Consider the following 27,749-nt stretch of genomic DNA (forward strand, 5'->3'; position numbering starts at 1 on the left):
GAGAAATGTGAAGTGGAAAGGTGGTGGGGAAGAAGTTGAAGGTTTGAAAATCATGTAAATAGGAGTGAGAAATGAAGATTAATGAAAAAAATCGGAAGAAAGGAAGTCTGTAAAAGATACGGACTATGGAGCGCGGAAACAGAAAAGAAATGGAGACGTTTAATTAATAGGGAAGGAAAGTCTTAAGTCAAGGAAAAAAGACTTTGAGATAAAGAAAAATAAAGAGAGAAAGCGAGAAGACAGAATGAACGCTAATGCAGAAACAACGAAAGGGACCTACATACTGACACTGACATTGACAGGGCCATCAACTTCGACTTATTCTGTTAAACAAAACAAACTTGATATTAAAAACACATTGCTATCAACCATGTAAAACAGAAAGGCAATACATGTTCCATTCAACTTGATAAATTTACTGGTCATGAGACGAAGGAAACAGTAGTGAATGATGGTGAGGGCAAAATAATATTCCAGAAACTAAATTTTGTTTTCATTCAACGGACAGAAATTTCATAATGTTGTAAAAATTCGAAAAGGGATAGTATTGGCCGAATGATGATACATGATAAGGAAAAAGGGTCTAAAAGGGTATATTATTCGAACGACTTATATAAGCACGATCAGTCGCATCGTCGAATTAGCAGCCGAATCATCAGCGCCATCATTTTCAACGTTATCATAGCAATCATTTTTTCTCCTTTTTTGAATCATTATAAGATGTAGTGGTACCAATATCATCAACGCATTCAGTAAATTAGATGGAATGTCAATGATCGTCATCGTCGACTGCATAGGGGATTTGATTTAGTTTTTTTTTTTTTTTTGTGCAGGAGCATTAATTGCTTTTAATACAAGCAATTGCAATGAGTGTAAATCCCCTTTCATAGAGGCGCAACCGCTCAACCAAAGGACTGGAAACAGGAATTTTGCATTTATTAACCTCTAGTCTTATCCAATGAGGCACAAGAATACAGTAAATAATAATTTAAAGAAAGTTACCTCATGACTGCGTGATATTTCCTTCTGAACAATGCTGTCACTAATCTGCATTGTCACCATCATTACAACCACTTGTACAAAGAGTGTGTATTGATTATTCGAGTGTCTTGCCAGTTTTCTTGGTGACTCTAAGTTGTCGTAAGCCTACGTCAAATCATCCACGTGTATTCGACATGGGCAATGATGTATGCCATGAATCAATGGTGAACTACCTCTCTCTCTCTCTTTCTCTCTCTCTATCATATGAGTGGGCTTCATCTTTTTTTTCAATCCACACAAGATTATCTGTTATTTTTGTACTATTAGCCTACTATTATCTTTTTCTTTATATGTATGTTTTCGTCACCTCACATCGACTTCACATCTGCAGTTTATTTCTGAAGTGTCTTTAAAGCTTGATGACTGCTTTAACCATGCTGAAAAGACTGGTTTCGGAGGTTCAAAAAACATATGGGTGGATGGATGAAGAAGCAACGTGGATGATAAAGAATTGCTGGGCGACGCTACTAAATTTTTCAAGCAGATTTTTGGTGAAGATTTGTTGAGTAAAAACAAATTCTTGTGTAATGATTGTATTTGTGTGAAAACTGAGTCTATTGAAAAACTATAAGTATGCGTGTCAATTCGTGTATTGGAGCATTTATTCCACAAAAACACAGAGCTGTTACACACACAAATCAAATATGCTACTTATTTGCATAGAAAATGATACAAAATCTATTTCTATGTCGATTAATGCAAATTACATACAAAGTAGATTACTTTATCCATATTATAGACTCAGAAATGACGTGAATGTTTCCAAAGAGTGTGAATAAAATTTATCCACTTCCAACTCTTTCAGAGATCATTATTGATATTATTATTATTGTAACGATTGTTATTATTATTATTTACACTTGCCCCATTAATTTAGCAAGAAATAGACATCACTTGTTAAGGTACTTATGAGTGCACACACATTAGAACAGCTTTTTTTTTTTTAACTTAGCTAGCTGGTGGGTACAATCCAAATTGAATGTTTTCCTTTGTTTTCATGTTTCTGTGTCATGTTGGTTTACAGGAAGAGGAAGAGGAAGAGGTCGGTGTAGCGGTTTTATATATACTGATGATGGCATGGACAGTGTTAGCTTTGACTTTGGCATGGAAAAATATATGCAAAAAAATATATTAAAACAGAGATATGAAAAAAAAAAACATAGAAATTGTGGTTGTTATTATATTTGTCATTATTACTTTTGTACCTGAAACGTCGTTCTGCCGAGTTCATAGTTTGTTTTCCAGTTTGCTTGTTTTTTGTATTTCCTAATTCCCACCATTTTTTTTTTCATTGTCGGTTTCACTTTCCCTGGGGGGGGGGGGGGTTGTAGTAAATCAGGAAGATCTTGGAAACAGAATACCTATTTCAGCATACCACGCTAGAGAAACAACTTTGATAATTCGCTTTGCTAATCACGTGTGTTTATAAGCACACACACGCACCCTCACAAACACATTACACACGCGAACAAAAACACACACTCACATTTCTTAAAATTATGATAGTAGCATTGTAGACGATGACCTACCCCAAGAGCAAGAACATGTCCCTCACGATTCATGGCAACAAAATAACCGCACAACTCAATTCAGTTAATTTATGTCACGGTTTCCAACAGGAAAATTTATCATAAAAAAGGACTTAACTAATCATGTATCACAGTTGTAAGTGTAAGCAAACGCGAATTTTAATTCATTAAACTCTCGCGGCGTTCTCAAGTAACGGTATCTTTCTTACCATGAAGCTACGACACACCTCGATTCGATAGCAAACTTTCAAGGTTTAAAAAACAAAAAATAAGAAACTTAAACAAAATCCTTTTTTTGTCATTCCTTTGTTTATATTTAAACAAAGTTTGATAGAAGATTAGAGACACACTAGATTTAAAAATCATGTGAAATCAGAAAATCTGTAGTTAAAGACAACACCATCCTAATTTTGATAGTCATCATAGCTCCATGTTAAACTCGTGAATAAAAACATAGCAAAGAAACGCATATTGTGCAACCATTATGTATTGCCAACGGTAGGGCCAGCCATTTTGTGGATACGGATATGCCAAGGTCATAGGATCATTGAGCAATCTCCTATTTTTGTCTCGTGATTTGGCAGCCTAATTCATTCAGTACGACAATCTTCACCATATCTACTGTGTGCATGGTAAGTAAAAGCTGACGGAACATGTCATTGTAATACCTGTTGTGCCTCGATGAACATCAGTTAAAACGTAGTTAAGTCGTTGAGTACATCACTTGTCTCTGTGAGTAAGTGGTGAGGATGTTCCGTTTTTAGATATCTGCCAATTTGAAATGTGCATAAGCATTTGCTGTGTACATCCATACCCTATTACATATCGATAATGTCGGAATAGCCAGTTGTCTCTTTTCATTGATGGAAAAAGGTATCGTTGCCATTGAAAACAGTGATTGAAAAATATGTTCGAGTTTGCACATTTTAGGCATATGTCTAGGTCAGTTGTTTCCAAATTCATCTTGCATATAGAAACTTTGCAATAGAGCATTAAGGAGATTTAACTATTTTTTCTCAATAAACCATTACTGTAGACGGTTCATTCTAGAAACTGTAACATCTATCATAACTAATGCTCATACCTTGTATATTTAATACTATACTTAACATTGATTATACTGACTAACATTATTTGTACATTGTATGTTTCTTTCCCTAACTCGCATGTTAGAAGTATTTTGAAGCACAAAATCAGGTGGGTTTTTTTTTTTTTTCTGCAAATGATAAATAATGCCTTTAAACGGGTCAAACATAAACGAACATATTATACTTAGAAAAAAATTAATGTAGTGTCAATGTAATGAAATGTAATGTAATATAATGTCTCACTTACATCGGTTACAATTTTAGTAAAATCTTTGAAGCAGTATACCAAGCTTTCTATCACCGCGTATTGAACGTTAGGGCTTTTTACATATGATCGTCCACTACAGGCAAATGATCACAGAGAGTGGACTTAATAACTGGTAGCCATTGTTATTATGTAGCAATAATTTAGAATGAGTACTGGAATGATACATCAGATAGTTTGCATCAAAGTAAAAGTGACCGGGAATATGAATAGAAGTATGTTGTAAATAAGATGTATTCGAAAACTAACCGAAATGTGTTGTCCAATCAATTTCCATATCCTGAAGCAGTGACTGTTTGCACGAGACTGTAGGATGCAACTTTCATTAATGTGGAGGGGAAATGGGAGTGGTGGGAACAAAGGCGTTGCCCTGCTGGCAATTTCTCAAACTTTCATACATTACATGAAGTGAATACATTCATCTTAGTCTAGGAAGGATCATAAAGATAGGTTGCAAGATCATTTTGGCTATTTCAAGTATTAAGAAAAAAAAAACCTAAATGAATTTAAATCGTTCGTTACAGTTACCTGATGGCTTGTGTATTATGTCTCTAACGAGGATTTCAGATTTCAATAGGAAACATGTTTAATAATAAGCCAACGAGCTCGCCTGCTGTCAAAAGATACACAATAATAGCCTTATGGAAGAGGTCATCCCACGAGACCGACACCCACGAGACCGACACCCACGAGTCATACGGTCCCCGAGACCGACATCAAAAATAGATCCATGAGTCATACAGCCCATGAGTTATACGGCTCACAAGTCTTACATCCCATGAGTTCGACACGAGGCAAAAAAGGCTCACGAGACCAACACTATAAAGCAAAAAAAGCCCATCAGACCGACAAAACACAACTGAGTATATGAATATAAGAACGACCCAAGTCCATGGAAGGCCATTTCGAGTAAACTTAAAAAAACTTCATATCTTTTTTATTTTTCCAAAAATGTTCTATTTAACTGTGATGGGAAGGCAACATTGTATATACAAATTCGGTTATACATTATTATGACAATTCACATTTACATTAATTGTGGAGAGGCCATTTTGTGTGATGGACTTGGGTCGTTCTTTGAATCATATGGACTTGGGTCGTTCTTTAATTCATATACATAATATTCTGCTATAGAGATAAGAGAAGGATGATAGAGGGCGCTATAATATGAATGTAAGAATGACCCAAGTCCTTCATTCTAACATTGATATAAGATTTAACTCATTCATTTCAGGCACTTCCGGGGGTAATTAGGATTTATCATTTATACACAAGATGAGTCCATGCATACGCTACAATTTCCCCTGTCAAACTGAATTTGGCCAAAAATTGGACTTGGGTCGTTCTTATATTCAGGTCTTCAAGGCTCACGAGACCGACACATAGGTAAAGAAAGCCCACGAGACCGACACTAGGCAAAGAAGGCTCACGAGATCGACAGGATGAACAGCGCCATCTACATGTCAATTACATGTAAAGAGTAGGGTGTTCAATCAAGGGGAAAATTACATATTGGCGGGTGCAATTTCATTACGCTGTCGAGCGAGAGATTGTTACTAACTAATAACAGCACCATCTACATATCAACGACAATAAGTATTTATCTCTACACTTGTGGCTTTTAGGGGGCAGTTCTGTCACGCTACGGGGAGCTACATTAAATGTTATATTTGAAGAGTTTGTTCGCAAAAACCGATAAGTCCATATTTGCCAAATGGAGATATGGAGATAAAGGTCAAGATAAAGAAAATAATAAGAACATTTTTGCTTCTTTTGACGATAACTTCAAAAATGTACCTTTGTATGTAGTAACCGATATATCATTTAAAATGTTTTTTTTTTTTTTTTTTTTTTTTTGGTACTTTATGACAGAGACCGTACTTCAAAATCTTCAAATATGGACTTGTCGGTTTTCGCGAACAAACTCTTCATTTTTTTTTTCTTATTGTCCTCTTCATAGGACCCCTCCACCAACTCCCCCCCCCCCAAAAAAAAAAAAAAAAAAAGATGTAAAAGTGATAGAGGACAAGAACGATGAATTGCATAATGTTAGATGCCATCATGCTATATTCACTAGGCTTTCCTATTTTTTACTTAGACGGTGGACAGGATCTAAGTTTTTTTTTTTTCTTGCCCTTTTCTTTCTCGCTTCGCAAGTTAATTATGCCTTATGAGATATTCTTTCTGCCTGCTTTTACCTGCTGAGAGTTCACTTTGCAATTTTCTCTTCAACTTTAATATATTAAATTCAACGGATGAAAACTTTTTTTTTATCACAACGATTCACGTCGATTTCAGTAGTTTGCGTTTATAAAATTATTCTTCTCAAAACAGTACATATTTCATAAAATAGAAAAGTTACTTTAATGGATGCACCCCCCCCCCCATATCATGTAAAACAGGTGTGCACTACAACATTGAATATTTTGTAAATAATTTTCTTGTAGTGAACTTCATTTCATAACTGATGGGTATTTTTCAAGTTGGTTGATCTGAATGTCCACATCATTCTATTATTTTTTCTTTTTAAGCAGGTATATACCGGTATGGGCTTTGCAGAGAGGGAAACGGGGGCGTTTTGGCATTTTCGAAAGTAAAGTTGAAACATCTCATGCCCTTTTACTTAATTTTGTTTATTTTTTTCACAAACACTCACATACGCAAACACAATAGATCTTGAACCGTTCAGGGGGTGAGGGAGGGCAATTGATGAGGTAATACCCTAGCAACTATCCTTTTCCATCTCTAATGTCATTAGCTGGACATCCTGTACAACTACCCTTAATTGGTCAATAGGGGGCGCTGTTCATCCTGTCGGTGTCGTGGGCTTTCTTTGCCTAGTGTCGGTCTCGTGAGCCTCTTTTGCCCAGTGTCGGTCTCGCGAACGTCTTTTGACTAGTTAGTGTCTGTCACGTGAGCCTTTTGTGCGTAATTTCGAACTCATGGCCCGGGCTGTGTAACTAGAGGGCTTATTTTACTTGATGTCGATCTCATGGGCTTAATTTACACTGTGTCGAGCTCGTGGGCTGTAAAACTGGTGGGCTGTATGACTTGTGAGCTGTATGACTTGTGGGCTGTATGACTCTTGGGTGTCGGTCTCATGACGTGCACCCATATGGAACTGGATTAAACACCGAGAGGCTGTGCAAATTAGAGTCATGAAAGAGAGCTTCTATGGAAAATGTAATGAGATCTGCAAGATATGATGTTTCTGTTTAGATACAAATCCTTACCCTGGCAACCCTTACCTTTGCACTATGTCACATTCCTGTTTCTTTTTCTTTCAAGTGTTCTGTGCTTTGCACGTTATTTTGTTACTTTGTAACCGCTTAAATGCGGGCTAAAAACACGTGCTTTCAAGTTATTGTATATTAAATATCAAATGCCATTTAAATAGCAAAGGAGAATAAGTGAAATATTGAGAATAATCAAAGAACAATAACTGTTAAAAGCGTCTAAAGTTCATCGTTGTTTTAAAGCGTCTCATGCTGAATGATAACCTTCACCTTGTTGAGTTATTCATTCTTTCTTGGCAGGTTTTTCTCGAGAGAAACAGATTTAACAAAATGGGTTACCAGAGGACTATTGCTATCTTCACTGCATGTCTAATTGTAATCTCTAGAGACACCGGTAAGTGTAAAACAAATGGTAATTAACTACTTACTGTAACAAAAACAAATACTAATTAAAAGATTATACATCATACGCAACTGGTAAACACTCGCCAATCGATTAGTATTTGTCCTTACTTTACTTAGTTAAGATCGGTCGCTTTTCTTTACCTGGTAGAGACAACAGCCAGTTATTTTTTCTGTGATTAAAACTACCAAGAGGTAATTACATTGACATTGCAGTTTGTATCAAAATATGTGTAACATGGACATTACCATACCTTTTCCTGTAGCGAATCATGCTTTCTTTCAAAATCATCCATTTAGTTCTGCAACGAAAATTGTCAGAAAGTATTATCTTCATGAAAATTACAATGATATTGTCCAATGAAAGAAACCTTCATTTATAATGCACTTGGCCAACCACCTGACAAGGTTAGTGAGATCAGCAGTGTCATGATACATGTCACTCAGTGAGCGGTTTAGGGTACAATGAACAAAATGATCCGTAAGTAAAATGATCAAAGTCTGAACAGCAATGTCGGCAAGACGACGAAATAGGGTCAACGGTTAAAGTACAGAGAGAGAGAGAGAGAGAGAGAGAGAGAGAGAAGAAATATTATATGAAATATTGTATTATATGAAAAGAAATATTATATGACAATTACCAATAACTTTGAAAAATATGGAAGACGATTTTGATAATCGAATCACCCAAAACAACAGAAATACAGATGTATTAAAGCCACACAAGGGATAATTAAGAAACGACCGTAACATGAATATCGGCCAGCAAAATGATGTCAGGAAAAAGTATGCATGTTAAAGAATCGTGAAAGAGGGGAGTTGGGGATTGACGGGTTCCAAGGTATGCATAGGCCTACTTCAAAATAGGTCTTGGATTGGGATTTTGAAATTGTTTCATTCTATTCAATTTTTCAACAGGTTGCCAGGTTTCAGACGACATTGTGGTCGTTGATGCTCGTCCGGTTTTATTGACAGGCCTTCCGGGGAAACTAAAGTGTCAGTTCTCCGTCGTGCCACAGGCAGTGTACTGGCTCAAAGGTAATCACTGACTGATGTGAGAGTGTTGCCTTCATCTGTCGCAGTTGGTAGAAAGTTTGCAATTTTACGTACCTATAATACACAATTAGATACAGGCTTTGTAGGGTAGTGTGTCACTTTTTTTTTGTCATTAGAAAATGTCAGTCTTCTTTCAATGGCTTGTAGAAATTTGTCAAATAGAATAAAAAAAAGTTAGGCGTCATACGCAACATGGTAAGACATATGACCTCACAGCGCATTACGCAATTATGAAGCTGCACATATAGGCTATTTAGGACTACTGCGAAGTATTTTTTTCCTATATTTGTTTTACTAATCTCTCCTGCCTTCAGAACATGCTGCCAATTCTGTCACCCTTCTGGTCAAGTGGTACCAAAATGAGATAGATGGAAGAAGATACAGCGATGGACTGATGACGATGGACGCCAATTTCTCGCTGATCATTCACACAGTCAAGGACAACGATGCTGGCCGTTATTTCTGCCGAGTGGCCGACTTTTCGAACAACGTTACCCAAAACCATACCGACGTGTCAGTGACAGGTTAGTTTCACGCAATCTCTGACGTCCAGTTATTCCTATCAAATTTAGATAAACCTTTCATCATTCATTTTTTTTTTGTTCGCTTTCCCCCACTCTCTTTCTCTCGCTATTTTGCTTCAATGTTGCGAAATTATTCCTTTGTATGTATTTTAACATTTCACTTCATTAAGAGTGTTTTTATGTGATGTAATGTTATGTAATGCATTTGCGTTCTTGCACAAGAAACATTCTCTCAGTGAAGATTTTGGAAAATAAAGTGGGTATCCGGAAGAATGTAGGCTACTCATTCTAAATATGTCATGTCAAGATAAGAGAGATTAGATAGATAGATAGATTGATTGATTATTTAGTTTAGACTTACCGGTATTTCAAATTCGTTTTCACAGAGAGAGAAACAAGCATTACTGGGTCACAATGATTATCATTGAATTCAATAAAATGTTGTTGTTTTTCTTTTGGGTATAAATAAGATATCGAAACGTATGTTCCAATAACATATGCGCAAAAAAAAGATAGTAAATGTAAACAATCATGGTATCACAAGTGGAGTAGCCTAAATCAAAAGCACAGCTTATATTACTTTAGGCCTCCGACAATTAATTCACATCATATCTTTAGACAGTTAAACACATAACACATAACACTGTAGGCTATACACAAAAACAAACAAACATGAAACAGCAGTAATTACAGCTGAAGCTCAGAAATATGAGAAAGATTGAGATGGGAAGAGAGGATGAGAAATAAAGAAAAAAAGATAAGACAATTCGAAATGAGATTGAAAGAAGAGATGGAGAAAGAAGAGATAAACCTTACAATGGTTATTATTACCAGAGGTTGTTTCCGATTGTCCCATGAGGAGCAACAGGTAGACCGCCTCTTTTGGTCCTTGGCAAAGTCATTACCTGACAATGCTGCAACCATGTAGTAGCAAAAAGTTAATGTTTCTATCATCTTATTTTATAGTATTATCATTAGTAGCAAATTTTTATCATCGTTATTGATTATTATCGTTGTCAGTAATCATTGTGCCTGCTTATTCTGCAAATCTGCATATGTAAACAATATCAATCGATGATCTGACTGTCTCCTGTAATTGCAGATTTCCTTTCTGTCAAGGGATGCTCAAGTAATACGGACTGCTTTCTGGCTTACGAACCGCAAGATGCCATGCTGCAATGTAAGGCGAGGAACGTCCCACAAGATATCGTCTCGCTTTATTGGCTCCCGAACAAAGGCAAGATTTCCCCGATCGCCTACAACTCGTTTTACCACAAAAACGGAACGCAGAATATTGAAGCACTAGTAAAGATAACGCCTGAACGGAGTGACGTTTTCACGTGTGTAGCTGAAATGACGTCTACCCGGGTAGAACTGGCGAGGATATCTGTGACCATTGCGACTCCAACTTCAACAACCGGGATACCGACATCAGCTACATTCCCGTCCAAGAAATTAATAGGAATTTTTATCGGTATGCAGTCAATCTTCCCTGCTTATTGGACTACGTCAGTTGGTCACATTGCTTACTAGGGAGGTGTATAGACAGTTAAATCAAACGCAGTATAGTGTAATGTGTGTGTGTTTGAGAGAGAGAGAGAGATTCATGTGCGTGTGTTGCGACACGGATTGTTGCCCCTGCACGGATTGTCGCCTCCTGCTCGGGGCGACAATCCGTGACGGGCGCTGGCGGCACGGATTGTCGCCCCCTTCACGGATTGTCGCCTGGCGACAATCCGTGACGCTTGTGCAGTTCCCAGTTTTTGACCTTGAAGGCGACAATCCGTGTTGGCCAAAAATTTGTTGCGACACGGATTGTCGCCCCGTCACGGATTGTCGCCCCGGGCTCGGGGTGGTTCCTCCGGTGTTAAGCTTTGGTGGGATGGGTATGACTGGTAAGTTATGCGTATGTGTGTGTGTGTGTGTGTGTGTGTTTGCGTGTGTGTGTGTGTGTGCGTGTGTGTGTTTGCGTGTGTGTGTGTGTGTGCGTGTGAGTGTGTGTGTATTGTGAGCTGCATGATATGTGATGTGTATGATTTGTTGTGTGTGTGTGTGTATGTGTGTGTGTTTGGAGGATAATAATACAATGTAGAAACTGTGCATGTGTGGTGGTTGTATAGTGGTAGTGGTTTGTTTGTCTGTGTGTATACGTGTGCCTGTATGCTTACGTGTGTGTGTGGAATATAGTGGCGCTACTGTGGCAATACAAACGCCTTCAGAGTGTATTAGCACGTGTTTAAAGAATTCACACCAGCGTTGATCTAAAAATAGTATGGGTGTGTCAACCAATATCAGCGGTGAGGCGGGCTAGGCGAGAGAGAGACCGAGAGAAAATACATAAGAGGGAATTAAGTACCCTCCCCAGATGTTATTTGTCTTTGTTCATTTTTCACTGCAGTCATTTTCTTCCATCAGTCTTGTAAACTACAACGTCCATACCACTATTCTTTGTCCCAGAATAGATTTGGCATGCTTTATGCATGAGCGAATAATTTCCACACGCCGTAAAAATTGTCAATCGTTAGTTGATTTTAGCACAAACGAACTGCCATTGCACACCGCTAATACATACGTAATACAAACAAACACCAACAAACACTCAAACAAATCCTCATAATGCAAATACACCAACTCAACACTTTTTCCCTTGATATTTATTGATTCCATTCAAATCATTCATAAATCGACCGATTCTGGGTGTAACATGAACAAAAAAAGTTACAAATGGCAATTCGAAACACAAACAAATCCATTTGTCAATTTATACCACAAATAATCTCACTTCAACATAGATAACTCGATTATAGACCAACCCTACTAATAATTTCTTCACGAGAAAGTTTTGACATGTAGGGCCCTGCCAAACCTATATTCCTTGAATATATTGGTTTGGATCATGTAACACCTTCTTACTTACAAGGGCATATACATAAAAAAACCACAAATACATTACACAAATCTAGAATGAAATCAGTCATAAAAAAACCCGACCACCCCCTCCCCTCCCCAACCGAAACAAATCTAGGGCCTACATTTATCCTAAATATCAAATCCTACCAACATCTGTCATACCATTAAAACTATCCTTCTTCAAATCCAATCCCCAACCCACCAACCCCTGATTAAACAAAACCTAAATCATCCCACACCCACATTCACCAACCCAAATACATACATACACCCAAACACACACACGAAGGTTCGTTATTCCGAAGTTTCGTTTTTTTCCGAGGCTTCATTTATCCGAAATACCCAATTCCCTATACCTAGAGGTTCGTTGATCCAAAAATGAAATTCGGAATAACGAACCTTCGGAATAATGAGCCTTCGGACGAATGAGCCTTCGGACGAATGAGCCTTCAGAATAACAAACTTTTGCAATAACGAAACGTAACCCCCTTCCCACATACCGACGCACACCCGAACCGATACCACGTTCCTTCCTGATGAAACGATTTCCCAATGTTGATAAATAAGACATAATGGACCGTATGCAGAAAAGCAGCACCCGCCCGTACGCAAGCTCCACTCCGAATTCATATACAAATCTGCCAAACAAACTCATCAAAGTCAAAGCTGCTGATAAAATCAATATCAACGTTTATGCCAGCAACAGCTTACTAGGTATCCCTCCCCACGCGCGGCTAAAAAACACATCCGCAAAAAACAGACATAATAAACACATTCTTCCATCACACACACACACACACACGCACACACACACACACGCACAAACGGACACTAAATTATCATGTGCACGCGCACATACACACTTCCTTGAAACCTCACCATGACTTTTTACATGGCATGTTTGCATGGATGTAGCCATGTAAGTTATGTGTTAGTATTTCAATGATTATGTCCAGAACGATATTACCCATACAGCAAAAATGTGCTTCGAGGGCGGGCGACAATCCGTGCCGCCAGCCCTCGTCACGGATTGTCGCCAGGCGACAATCCGTGACGGGGGCGACAATCCGTGCCGCCAACGCCCGTCACGGATTGTCGCCCCGAGCAGGAGGCGACAATCCGTGTAGGGGCGACAATCCGTGTCGCAACATGCGTGCTTGGTTCTATCACCATCGTTCAAGTTCTGTACAAGGGAGTAATAACGCAATTTTGCCAGTTTAATTTTAGTGACCGGACTGTCCAGCCAAAAATTAGGCGTTTTCGAAGTGGAAGTACAGCAGATATTATAAGGCAGTTGGAATTGAACAACAACACCCCCACACACACACAGACGCTCACCAAAAAAAAAAAAAAAAAAAAGTAAAAAATAAATTAGACTGAAATTAACAAGATTGCATCAATTCAGCATCACCTTTGTTTAGGATCTAACCCTTTTAAACCAATGCTGATACTGTAATGCCACAATAAAAGAAAAAAAATAATCGCATAATTGTTCTTTTCTTTTTGTCTCACATGTGTTCCCATAGCTTCTGTCATACCACCGATTCTTGGTGCTGTTTTTGCTGCTGTGTTTGGTGTTACTTGCTGGTTCTTCAATAAACGTAAGTGACACTAGACATCTCATTATTTCGAGAATGTGAAAAATGTTAAGAGTGTAAAAAAAACCAACAAAACAGAGTTGGGTAGTATGATTTCAAGTCAGTTAGTGGTAAATCCACGGTGCTAGCTTCAGACATTGTTGGTCTTTTTTTTTTGGGGGGGGGGGGTATTGGTTCCCTATTTTAATATTGCCATCTTTATAAAAACACGATATGCTTGTCATAAATCTAGGCAAGCATTATCGCTGGGTGAAAAAAAAATGTGTTTGCAAAATATAAACCGGCACTATCTTCCGACCCCATCAGTGTTCTCAAATTTAGAAGAGGATCCATACAACTGAATAGTCTATGTAACCGGAAACGCCCTGAATAAATGAATGTAACCGAGTTTACAAAATTCCTCGTGTCCATCAATTATACCAACGATTTGTCCTCATTCGATCCGATGTGATGTGTATTTTTACCTTTACCTTACTTTGATGCTGTACTTTATGTTGCAGTTCATTTTGATAGATAGATATAAAACGTTTCATTTAATTTGCTATTCCTAAATCAAACGTTATGTTATAGGGAAATATTGATAATAGAGCCACATGATTCAAACGGAACTAGGTGATGGCCATTTAGTCTTCAATTAACTGGGACTGATATAGCTGCGCTAAGAAGAAAAAAAAACATGATATATTTCAACGTCAGTTTGTTCATTGCATGGCACTGCAGTAAGAAGACCGAAATCAAAATAAAATAATTGATTGTGAATATGTTAACATAATACAGACAATAGTCTTTTTTTATTCCCTTCATTAATTAAGCAAGACATTATCAATAATCCAGAAGTGGCTTATTACGCCATTCATCCATCATATTTCAATACGAAAACATGATCTAAGTTTATTTTCCTAAGTATAGTAATTCTAAGTAGAAAATGAGTTATCGTACATCAGCACATAAATATACTGTCTTGCCAGCTCCTTGTACACAGGCACTAACCGTTCACGTTTCTTCCGTTATCTAACCTATGAATTATTTTATTCTTCTGTTTCCCAACCAAATGACTGCCGAATATCTTTGTTATCTCTGTCCCCAGGAGACTATAGAGACTGCGTCCGTGGTAAAAATGAGGTTCTCACAGAAGTCGCGCGTCAAACATCTGCGAGAGAGGCTGAGAGACTACGTGAAATGGTGGATAGTTCATCAGATAATCCGGGCACCTGGGTTTGAATCAAGTCCGTGCCGTACATTTTTGAAAAAAGATGCTCGATGAACACTTCCTGTTCCGACCCAATTGCATAAATGCGTCCTTCGCCGATCGAGTGTGGTGACAATGACAAGACACTTTTGGAGGAGAATAATCACATGCTTATGTATTTATCATGATTTTTTTTTTTTTTTTTTTTTTTTGTGAACAGGTTTCAACAAAATTGGCAGGTGTCAATGCCAGTCTGATAGAATAATGGAAATGAAAACCAAGTCCTACGCGAGGTCCCCGAAAGCTCCAAAAGTTTGGTGTGCAGTGTTCTTCTTGAATAATAATCTGGTAGAAAAAGCCAATTAGTAATTAGCTCATGTGCAAGTTGGTTCAAACGACTTTCAAAGAACACTTCGTTGATGTCATTTTGACGGGGTGACAAGAGTCATTTATAGGAATTACATGAATGATTATCATATCACAATCATACGCAGAATGAAGCTAGTGATACTAGCTTTAATGTGGAAGGTTAACTTGTAATACTCAAGAGATGGGTGACTCCGATGGGTCTCCTTTTTTAACCCTTCTTCTATATCTTTCTTTCTTCTTCTTTTTCTTTCTTTCTTTCTTTCTTTCTTTCTTTCTTTCTTTCGTTCTTTCTTTCTTTTCCGGACTTCCTTCTGTAATGGCGGTACTTCGATTACTATCTACACGCAAAAGGATTGGTTAACAACTCCCTTGGATTTGACAGCATTGCATGTTGATGTTCACCGATGTATGTCTACAATTACAGAGTCTGGCAAGAGAATGAACATGAGTTTGAACGATGGAGTAGACGATGCAGAATTCGTAGATCTGTGCAACAAAATTTTGAAAGGAATATTAGGTCGCCTGTTCATATTGTTAGCTAGCTGATCAACGCGAGAATCTAAACGATTGAATAAGTTCGAAGGGTGTTGAATCACAATCTTGCGTTGGGTTAGCATTGTATTTTATGCTGCACAAGGAGAAATGGTGAATCAAATGTCAATTATTATATACGGTTGAAGAAAGATAAATGTACTTTTGTCTCTAAAAGAGACTACGTGATTGGTACAATACCCTAAATGTGCCCTCTTCACAGACAGAGGTGCCTATCTTTTTGCTAAAGATGAATACATTATTTCTTTCTTATTTTTGGTCAAAAATCCGAATCTGATGGAAAATTGATTTAGCACCATTTGTAATGGAAAGTTGTAATATATGTGAGTATAGCGAATATATGAAGAGTTTGTTCGCAAAAACCGATAAGTCCATATTTGCGATTAAAGGTCAAGAAAAATAAAGAGAATAAAAAGAACATTTTTGCTTCTCTTGACCATAACTTCAAAAATATACCTTTTCTATGTAGTGACCAACATATCATTTTAAAGGTATTGTTTTGTACGTTATGACAGAGACCATACTTCAAAATCTTCAAATTGGACTTATCGGTTTTTGCGAACAAACTCTTCATATATACATATATATGTGTGTATATGTATATCTTACGGGAGATTGTTCCCTTCTCAAACGTACGCATTGCTTCATTGTAGGTAGCATATGAAGAGTTTGTTTGCAAAAACCGATAAGTCCATATTTGTCAAATGGAGATATTTGCGATTAAAGGTCAAGAAAAATAAAGAGAATAATAAGAAAATTTTTGCTTCTTTTGACCATAACTTCAAAAATATACCTTTATATGTAGTGAACAATATATCGTTTAAAAGCCATTATTTTGTACTTTATGACAGAGACAGTACTTCAAAATCTTCAAAAATGGACTTATTGGTTTTTGCAAACAATCTCTTCATATACTGAAAGAACTTAGACTTGAGGCGGACTTTGCTCTCAATGTTGTTCCCCCTTTTAATCACTCGAGCTTTCGGCCTGTCGACAGGCCTTCATCAAGATCTACCAACGGAACAATAAATCTTCTAATTTATATGACATTCCATTATATATCATGGAACATTATGACATCAGGATAATATTGTTGTTCTGTTAGTAGATCTTCATGAATGGCTGATGGCAGGCCGAAAGCTTGATTAATCAAAAGAGACTGAGCACAAGATCGAGAGCAACGTTATTCTGAAGTCTAATTTCTTTCAATATATATATATATATATATATATATATATATATATATAATACATACATATTCAATATGAATAATCATTATGTACCTTTATATTGAAATTTATACGTATGTAAAATCAGGGCTAGACACATAGTTTTTGGCTAGTGGCCCGTTTCGGGTTTAAAATTTTTAGAACTGAAATTTTGGTGGTCCGAATAAGATACTCTTATGTAGTTGCCTGAAATAAAAGCGCATGCACTCATTTCTTTTCCACCTTAGCTGCTAGATTCCCAGTTTAACGACTCGGAGGATACACGTCCGTTGGCAGGGATATTTTCTTATTTGATTTTTTTTTTTTTTTGGGGGGGGGAGGGGGTGCAATGAAAACAGAAGTGATTTCATTTTCATTTTCCACGAAGAGCTTTACAAAAGTAATATACAGAGAAAACAAAAAAAGTCACGTACTAAGTTAAAAAGCAAAGATGCATTATACTTTCTAAATAATATATAAAATGGAGGGGAAGCGGAAGAAAAAAAAAAGAACTCATTCTCCTCGAGGCCATTATTCATATGTGACAGAAAAATGTCCTCGGAGAAACGTATTTATAACGACACATAGCTCGTCGGACATCCACATCAAAACTAACAAACAAACAAAAGACAAAAAACAAACAAACAAACAAACAAATACAACCCTTTAAGAAGCCATATACAGAGTCTTCTTTTTTCAACAGCGAATGAGGATGAAAAGAGGAGGGTTAGGAATGATTTCTACTTCAGACAGTACACCCGGCAAAAGTTTTCCCAGTTATGCTGTCTTGATTTGGAGTCTGTATGAATCTTCTACCGCCGTTTACATGGCAATCATTTGGATGATTAAATACGTTTGTGAGTGTTGTTTATGCAATCTTATGCGGAGACCTCTGCAATTGGCGAACAGCTCCATTTATGATATCCTGTATGGAAAAGGAGAGTTTTCCTGTCAAAAAGGCCATTACAAGTGCAGTCCCAATTATTTAAATTCATAACAAGACCTGGAGTAATGTGATATCTACAGCAAGAAGAATTCGGCACAGTGAGACAGCGCATAAAATGTGGTAGGTACTCCCTGAGAGCATGAAGCTCAAAAGCAGGGCTGTTCGTCAGTTTTCATGTCAGAAAGTTGCTGGTAGACCCCATTAGAATATTGTTATTACCCATCATCACAATGTTACACGTAGGCCTAGTAAACTGATCTTTCTCTTCTTCTTGTTTTTTCTTTTATAAAAAAAAAGTGAACGATTGCAAGAAAAAAGAAATAACCAAAAAATCACAACAGACAAGATATGAAATGAATTTGAAATGAAATTCAACGAGAACAATCGCTAAAAGACGAACTTGCTATGTGTGCAGCGAATGTGAACTACGAATTCGAATGGTAACTGACGAGACTGCATGACAAATGATCCAAGTGAATAGACTTCGCTCAAAAATAATCGACGAAAGACGTATTTGAAAAAAAAAAAATAGTATGAAAAAATAGGGTGAAAATGAAATGAAATGAAAACCTAAAAAGAAAAAAAAAATCGGTATACCATTTATTTTTTTCAGTTTTTCCGGGTATGAGACTCTCGCTATGATAATATTCACAAAGCCAGCTGAATCTTGCGTGCCACACATCATACATGGATGCGCATTTATCACATTAATACAATGTAATGTGAGGTTGCGGCATTAATTGCTTAGGCACCTAACTTTGATGTGGAAGGCAATTGTAAGCTTGTTCCTTCAGGCTTTCAACCACTTCGGCACTCTGCCGCTCTGGAATGTACACATTGAGATCAGCTCTGCCTCCATGTAAGTTTTATTATTTGTTGCTGCATTGTATTTTCAAGTTTGAGACAATTTTGTATACTCCCGTTTCGGGTCCAAAGTCCAGATATCAGTCGTAACTCTCATACCAGTGACATTGCCACCTTATCAATCGCACAATTCGTGCCAAATCCATGTATAATGTGGCCTGTATCCGCAGGGATTCCCTTTTTGTGTCGAAAAGCCCATGTATAGGACGTATTGGTAGGCAATACATTGTATATATTATGTTTGATGTGAGTCACATCAGGTTTGAGATATTATTCGATTCGCCTGTCGAGTTTTGATGTCGATTATAGCTTCATGTTCAAATCGCGAGCCAAACCTATAGAACTGGCAGCCATTATATGGAAGTGAAACTGAACGATTGAGGTGAGGTCACACAATCAACTGCAAACTCGCACGTAGGCGCGCCGTAGTTTGGCAGACACGCGACAGTACAATGTAATAGCTTCTTGATGTGAAGGAGCGATAGTATTTATCATTTTCCGGAGCTTCCCAATTTTCGACACTTCTCAACATATCGACTGTGTGGTAGGTAAAAGCTGACGAGACACATTCTTGTAGTAGCCTGCTTATCTGCAGCAATCTACATTCAGCAAAAAAAAAGAAAGTAAACACTTTTTCGAGATCATATTTTTCATATAAGATTTTGATGAAAATCAATGTTTTACATACCATATTAAAGGTAATTTAATTGGCTATCAAGCTAATAGGTTAATTAAAAAGAAAACGTTACGCATGAGTGAGCACATTCGTTTATGTCCTCCAAGGCACAAAATTAAAAATTGCAGAATTTGACATGCTCTCTTTCATTTGTAAATGCACGTCACGATTACATTGACAACAAAAGACTAGTTAAACACAATGAGAGACATGAATGAAATAGGGAAAATAAGTTTTTGTTCTCTTTATAACCTCTAAGAAAAACAAAGTGGGAAACTAAAGGGAATAAATAAGAATTTTTCTGTCAAGTCAAACTTCAAATGACGTAGGGAATAATAAGCATAGAAATGAATAAATGAGCAGAATTTCTTTATTTATTTCTTTTAATCTAGTGATTTGAATTCCATGTGACAATTTCAAGAACCAAATATTATTTACAATTTCCTAATTTGAAAAAAAAAAGCTCAAATTTCTACCATATTTGTTAATTATTACTTCTTCTCTTATTTCATTTGAATTTAGATTTGACATGAGATGCTTTATCTTCCTCCTTTATACTTAGCCTTCATTGGTCTTTTGGGCTTTAAAGATATATTAGAGATCAAATTTTTATTTTTGCAACTTAATTCATGTTTCTTTTTGTGTGAAATTTGTTGTTTGTTTTTATTGTTGTATGGAAGAGCACATACGCATGAATGACAACTTGTTCAGTTTTGCAATTTTTACTTTTGTGCTCTGGAAGAGAAAAACAATGGTGTTCACTCATGCGTAAAGTTTCCCTTTTTGTGGACCTATATGGTTGATAGCCAATTAAATTACCTTCAATAATGGTATATAATACATTAGCTTTCAGCCAATATATTCTATAAGAAATCTAAACTTGAAAAAGCGTTTACTTTCTTTTTTTGCTGAGTGTATATGCCACCAGTGATAAAGTATTTGCATAGATATAAAGCACATGTTAGTGTGAATAACCCCCACTTCACAATTCCTACCAAGAGGCAAGGAGCACCAGCCTTGGACTAAGCATAACCTTCAGTGCGGTGCTGACGGAATATCCATTTTATACCTTTTATTGATTTAGAACAGCATGGGCATGGATTTGTCAGTTTGCATGATGACAACAAAGCATGGATCGCGGCAATGGAGTTTACCAAAAAAAAAAATAATAATAATAACAAATGAACATAGGAAACATGTCCATTTTTTTTTTCTTTTTTTATTTGTTGTAAAGCTGAAAAATAACCCTTTGTGAATGGCAAGAATTCCAAACAAACAACGTTAGCACACTCAAGGTAGCAATACACTGTAACATGTAACTTACTGGTCTAATCATTGGATCATAACAAACAACAAGAGGCACATCGATGCAGCCTAGGATATGTAGCAACATGCCCCTTTTATATGCACTCTGCACCTGACGGATGTAACAGCATTTCAATTTTACTACCTCCAATATAGTCTGGCAAGCTTTTCCATACAAATACTACTGTGTTGTTGAAGTATTGGGTGCAACACCTCAAATGTGTCTGTGGGGGGGGGGGTGGGGTGATATAAGTGTTGCTGCAAGATCCCTTTACCCCGGTGAGCCCGTTAGCCTCTTACAAATCTTTTTGCAAAGGTGTGAAGTTTGTAGAAATTCTCAGTATAGCAGAGCAACTATACTAGACTAGAGTCGTGAGCTTTTAATGAAATGTACACTGAAAAAAGAAAGAGAGTGAGCAATTAAATAACTTAAAATGCACAAATAGGCCAACTTTCATACTGACTCGCCATTCATACTAAACTTGAATTCATCACACTTTTTAAGTATCCAGGTTTCCTTATATTAGAATTTCTCTCATGAGCATTTTTACCGGAAAAGAAAATATGGGGAAGAACAGTATAGCATTGACCGTTGACCCCAATCGGCAGCACCCCATCATAAAGGTGGACGTAACTTGGGTCAGAATCCTATACCTTATGATATCAATATTTGTTCGTCCATTACAGAATATAATGATTTACCACGAAGGGACTGGCCTCCTGCAGCTAGAACATTTTTTTTTTTTTTATTCCAATACAGTGATTTATATTAACCATTAGAATAATGCATTACGTATTCACCTGCCTCATGTTAATGATGAACTTAAAATACGGCTTGAATTGATCATAAAAGGCAAGGGTAATTGAAAAAAGAAAAAAACAATCATGTATGTATCTTTATTGTGAAAGCGAATCTTTTTTTTTTTTTTCTGAATGTTGATACTGCCTACACATTGCAAATCGATTATGTTGTAATATACACGTGATGAACAAAATGGATGAACGAAATCACTGTTACACTGGTAATTCTAACAAATAAAGACAGAATAAACTGGCCAGAAAGAATATAAATTATTAGTTTAAAAGTGAGCAAAGAAAATGGGATTCCATCGGGATTCCATCCCGATGGAATCCCATTTTCTTTGCTCACTTTTCCACTGGTAATTCTACATACATAATCCTCATTTTTTTAACGTTTGAAGAAATAACTTGTAAGGATAGGTCTATACCTTTCGTATTGTTATATGTCCTTCAAGTATACAACATGCCAATGACGCTACTACAAAATCCTGGATACATTTCTTATATAGCGGGGGTAGGAAAAAAAGAACAACGTGTAAGTTCTATAGCACCGCGCCATAAAGTAACATGTGATAATTAAAGAAAGACAAAGAGAGAGGGAGAGAGAGAGACAGACAGACAGACAAACATACAGAGAGACAGAGACCAGATACGTGAGTGAAAGTAGATAACGACGGTCAGATGCTGTTATTGTTGGAAAAGAATCGTCACACCTCTGTAGACCAGCCTTAGATTTATGCATCATGGCACAAGTTTGCCAGAGTTTCCTCTTGTGCGTTTTTTTTTTTTTTTTTTTTTTTTTTTTTTTTTTTTTTTTTTTTTTTACTCTGTAAAAATAAAAATTCACTCGGTAACCATAATACACTTTTGTATACTTGCTGAATATACAAGGCTTGTATCTCTTCACGACAGTGTAAAAGTCAAAGTATATTATTTGAATAACTCAACGATAGAATGTCCTTTTAAGTATACATTATTATATCAGTTACGAATTAAATAGGAAAATCTACAACATGAGGTTGTAGTTATCATTGCTCTCATGCTGTTTGCAAAAATAGTGCACTTGCTCATGTAACTCTACTTCTTGACAGGATTGCGAAATGGGTTACCAGAGGATTATTGCGATCTTCACTGCATGTCTTATGGTAATCTCGACAGAAGTCGGTAAGTTGCATAAATGGGTGACAGTGAATGTGATAAAAAAAAAGAGATAATAGAAGATAGAATAGGAAATGTTTTATAATGTTTTTTTTTTTTTTTTTTGGGGGGGGGGGTGTACATACGTAGCAAAAAAAAAAAAAAAAACCCAAACATTTCTCCACTATCTTCTCTCTTTCTCTATGCAGACAGTGAAGTGTTTGGTTTAATCTACATTAAAACAATGTCATTGATCACTAGAGTTTTGCTTCACTGCGTTTAAAATGCAAATTGACTTCTTTTCTCTAAAGTATTAAGCTTTCTTTCGGAATCATCCGTTCTGCTCTAGAATGATGCATGTTATCATGTACTCTGTGTAGAATAATTACAGTGACAAGAGCGACTAAATCACAAACACCATGGTTTCATCTTAGCTAGCACGCTGAAAGGTGAGATCCGCAGTGTAGTGTAAATGCATAAACAGTGACAGAGTTCCGTAATTGGCTGTCTTGTGAACAGCCTGGTCAAAGATTGTATAAGGTCGGAAACGCAAACAAAATAGGGTCTGAATATAACAAGACAGCTGCAAGAAAGTTTTCATGACAATAACAATAACCGAGAAACGTGTATTAAATACAAAACAAAACAAAACAACATACAATAGTACGGATTTATTAAGTTGCCTCATTTCTGTTCAATGATCATTTAACAGATTGTCAGATTCCAGATGACGTCGTGGTCGTTGATGTCCGTCCTGTTCTATTAAGAGGTCTTCCGGGGAACCTCAAGTGTCAGTTCTCAGTGGTGCCACAGGCAGTGTACTGGCTAAAAGGTAATAACTGAGTCAGCGGGAGAGAGTTACATTCATCTGCCGCAATTTGATAAAAAAAATGGAAGCTTGACAGTGTAGTGACATTTGAAAATGTTTGTGTCTTTCTCACAGGATAGTAATTTGCCATACGTTAAAAAATACTTTTGTGTTACAAACAAGCTTGCCTAAGATTGCATTACATTATAAGAAGTATATATCTCAGTGGCGGATCCAGGAGGGGGCGATCGCCCCCTTAAATTTTTGTAAAAAAAAATAAAACGAACAAAAGGGGGTGCGCCCATTTTAATGTTGTTAAGCCCCCTCCCCCCCCCCCCCCGTTTCCGGAATTCCTGGACCCACCCCGACTTGTGCAAAGGAGTATTGCAAAATATAAACACTTTATTCATCTCTCTTGCCTGTAGAACATACTGCCAATTCTGTCACGCTTCTGGTTAAGTGGTACCGAAATGAGATAGATGGCAAAGGATATAGCGACGGGCTGATGACGATCGACGCCAACTTCTCACTGATCATTCACACAGTCAATGACCACGATGCTGGCCGATATTTCTGCAGAGTAGCCGATTTTAGAAATAATCTAGTCCAGAACCATACCGACGTGTCCGTAACAGGTTGGTTACCTTATCTCCTTATCATATGTTTGGATTCAAGAACTTGTTTTTGTTCTTCTTTGTATGTCACTGCATTCTCCTTCCCTCACTGTTTTGCTTTAATGTGACATGTTGCGATATGTGGATATGTTTCGAGCCCTGCAAATATCTGACGTTCTTGAAAAGGCCACTTTCTCCAAAACGCTCCTGCCTTCCGTCGCAAGGTTATAAATGGGCATCAAGTAGAATATACAGTGTAAATACCCGGTGGCGTGGGAGGTCTGACTGACTCCTCCTCCATTCCCTGTCCAGCAAGATTCATTCGCATACCACGGATAGCGCCCGTCATCGAATACAAGCATCGAAGTTGTGGTGTGTGTGTGTGTGTGTGTGTGTGTGTGTGTAGGCCTACTTAACTAGATCTCATTGGTAAAAATGTACATAATTCAATAAGTGGACCCTATCACATGTTGGAGCTGGGCCGTCGTGTAAGCCTTTCCACTTTGACCCATTAAAATGATCCGCCCGAAACCATTGTTATTGTCTTCGTAATTTTTGTAGAATATATCTTTTTGTAATCTAAAAGAAGTTAAAGGTCAACTAAGTGTTCACTAGTACTCCTGTGAAACTCAAGTTTCTTGCTAAAAGTGGTAAAAGACTTTCAAATAAACGTCAGCTATAGTAAAGTAAAAAAAAAGTTCTGAGCTATTTTGCATAATTTAGCAAGTTACCAAAATTAAAATGATATTGTCGTACCTTCAAGGTACAACAATAGACCATTATGTACGAAACCATCAGTTGCTTAAGAGTTATATAAACAAATCAGGTGGGAGGAGGGAGAGAGGACATCCTCATCATAATCTAAGCTTGACTGAAAGGTTAGACGTCCTTGGAGCTCTAGGTTGAATAAACACTTACAGCGGTTTGCATAATATCATTGCCTCTTTCCCGTTTCAGCAAGTAAGATCTAAGTCGATGAAAATGCAGCCATGGCATCGTTGTCAGACCAATATCGAAATTATTTTGTTTTCTAGGTATTTCGTCAATTACAAGTTAACCATTTCATGATATGACTGTCTGTTCTCAACGCAGATTTTCTCTCCGTCGAAGGATGCTCATCTGCAGACTGTTTCTTGGTTTCCAACCAGCAAGATGCTACACTGCGATGCAAGGCAAGAAATGTACCGCAGGAAGTTGTTAGGATATACTGGCTTCCAAATGACGGCAAGATTTCCCCGATCGCCTATAACTCTCTTTTCAACGATAACGGAACGGAGAATATCGAAGCAATCGTGAAGATTACCCCGGACGTAAATGACGTCTTTACCTGTGTAGCTGAAATAGAGTCCACCCGAGCTGAGCTAGCGCGGGTATCTGTTACTGCAGTGCCTCCAACTCAAACAAACGCAATGACGAATTCAGCTCCGATGGTAACAGCAACGTCGGAGCTCAATGAACAAAGAGGAGACAACATTGGTAAGCCGTCAATCTTTTGCTTGCTTCAGGCTGTGCTGAGCAGGTCCAGTTTGTTGCAGTCCATTCCAATAACGTATGTAAACAGTGATTAATTTGGACAACACTTGGCTACAGTGGACTACAGTGTTAAATCTGTTATAGTTCTACTACTTCTACTTTAAGCCTGTTACTGTTACCATTTTCTCTTTTTTTTTCGAGTTACATTAAACTGGCAGTGACGAATGATAAATATACATAATTATATGCAATATCATTAACGATAAAGAAATATCGAGGAAGCTCGGATAGTTATGACAAAATATCAATTTTGCATAGCAATATTCTAGAAGAGCTCTATGGGATGAACTACACAATCCTGCAATACAAACTAACCAGCAATACATTGTGCTTCGATATTACAATATTTACAGAGGCCTACCATTATCTTTGCGATTGCTGCTGTTTGTACCATCTCCTCGTGTTTTCTTGTCATGGTACTCCTGTTATAGTTCCCATCGCGGCATTCGTCATTGGTGTAATTGCCCTCGCCGTTGTCTTTTGCGTTGTCTACAAGTTCTTCAAATGTGAGTGACAGCTCTACACCTATTATCTTAATGAAGGAGTTATGTTACAAGTAAAATCTTTTTGACATGTGATGACCACTGATCTGGACAAAGGAAATATCTCAGATAGAAGAGAGTGGGAAAGGAAAGGAGACAAATAGATAGACAGATGGGCAGAAGGGGAACATTTGTGAATATTCATAAAAAATCAGTTTTCTTTTTATATTACACAATAACACTTTAACGTATGAGTACAAAATGATACTTTGCAATGACATGAATAAATTAACTGAAAGACGTTGGTACAGTTGGTACTGGGATTACAGGTTAAACATTTTCGCGACTGTACCTCAACGGGTACATTACGACATTTTACTTTAAAACGTGCTGTAATTTGCTTATCAGAACAACACAATGATTCAAAGGGAACACACACACACACACACAAACACACACGCACACACAAAAAAATACCCACACATACAATAAAAACAAGTAGACAAAAATGGTATCTAACATACAAGTATGTTAGATCAAAAACCCCAATAATCGCCAGACGTAGAGAAACATTCCTGGCTTATCGTATGTTGCTGTTTTGTGAATCCGTTCTTGAAAGAAAGTGCTTTCATATGGCATCTTCTGCATGTTTACCATCCAAACCAGGGAATAGGAAGACGGAAGTCTTGCATTCGAAAAGCTCTGGTAAGTGAAAATGACGTCATGATTGGTTCCATTTTAAACTTTACCCGTTCCTTACGGGAACTTGGTATACCAGGTTCCCGTGGAAGCAACTGATATACGGGAACCTGGTATACCATGCAGGTTCCCAAAATGAAGACAAAAGTGCCTGCTTTAATGGCCTAAATTCAATGGCTTTGATAAAGAGATCAGAGTTTATTTTATCAGAATATGTTCTCCTTCTGTTTGAAAAATGCGTATTTCACAGTACGTGTACGATGTTCCTTTTTCTGATTTAGTGTTTCGCTTGCTCTGCTGTAAACTCGTACGAACATGTACATAGCAATCAAGGCTGAGATCATTTAGATATCTGGGTTCGCTGACCCCAGTCACTTCATTCAGGTACCTGGTTTTGTGTAGGCCTAGAACAAAATATTATTCTGTGTGCTCATCAGCCTCGCATCATACCTCGCACCCGACCGATATTTCCATTGTTCAAGCAGGTATCTCACTGAGCGGCGAACGTTTGCGAACGTAGCGAATTTGAGATTCGCCAACTTTTCTGACGAATGTTTGCGAAAAATCAAAGTTCGCTAATGCCATTAGCGACAGTTAGCGACTTTTAGCGATGTTTAGCGACAATTAGCAACACTTTAGCGAATGTTTGCGAAAGTGTTTGCGAACACAGGTGGCGACTATTAGCGAATGTTAGCAAATGTTAGCGACAATTTTGCAAATGTTAGCGACAATTTTGCAAATGCTAGCGACAGTTTTGCAAATGTTAGCAACTGTTTGCAAATCCTTTGCGACAATTTTGCGAATGTTCTTGGACCTAGAAAAGTACCAGGCGATTGTGTATAGTAAGATCCATAAAACGACATAAAATCTTCCACTGAATTCAGATCTCTTGTGACAACCGTTCAAGATGGATTTCC

General features: G+C 37.4%; 1 protein-coding gene across 1 annotated transcript; it reads left to right on the forward strand.

Moving 5' to 3' along the window:
• The first annotated feature begins 1,175 nt into the window (after nucleotides 1–1,175).
• On the forward strand, nucleotides 1,176–14,870 carry LOC140229732 (uncharacterized). Its single transcript, XM_072309972.1, has 8 exons — nucleotides 1,176–1,187; nucleotides 2,066–2,083; nucleotides 7,460–7,553; nucleotides 8,480–8,599; nucleotides 8,932–9,141; nucleotides 10,244–10,615; nucleotides 13,578–13,652; nucleotides 14,737–14,870. The coding sequence occupies exons 1-8, from the start codon at nucleotides 1,176–1,178 to the stop codon at nucleotides 14,868–14,870; spliced, it is 1,035 nt and encodes a 344-aa protein (XP_072166073.1).
• Nucleotides 14,871–27,749: the final 12,879 nt, after the last annotated feature.

The sequence above is a fragment of the Diadema setosum genome, chromosome 6 (assembly GCF_964275005.1).
Source record: "Diadema setosum chromosome 6, eeDiaSeto1, whole genome shotgun sequence".
Classification (NCBI taxonomy): Eukaryota; Metazoa; Echinodermata; class Echinoidea; order Diadematoida; family Diadematidae; genus Diadema; species Diadema setosum.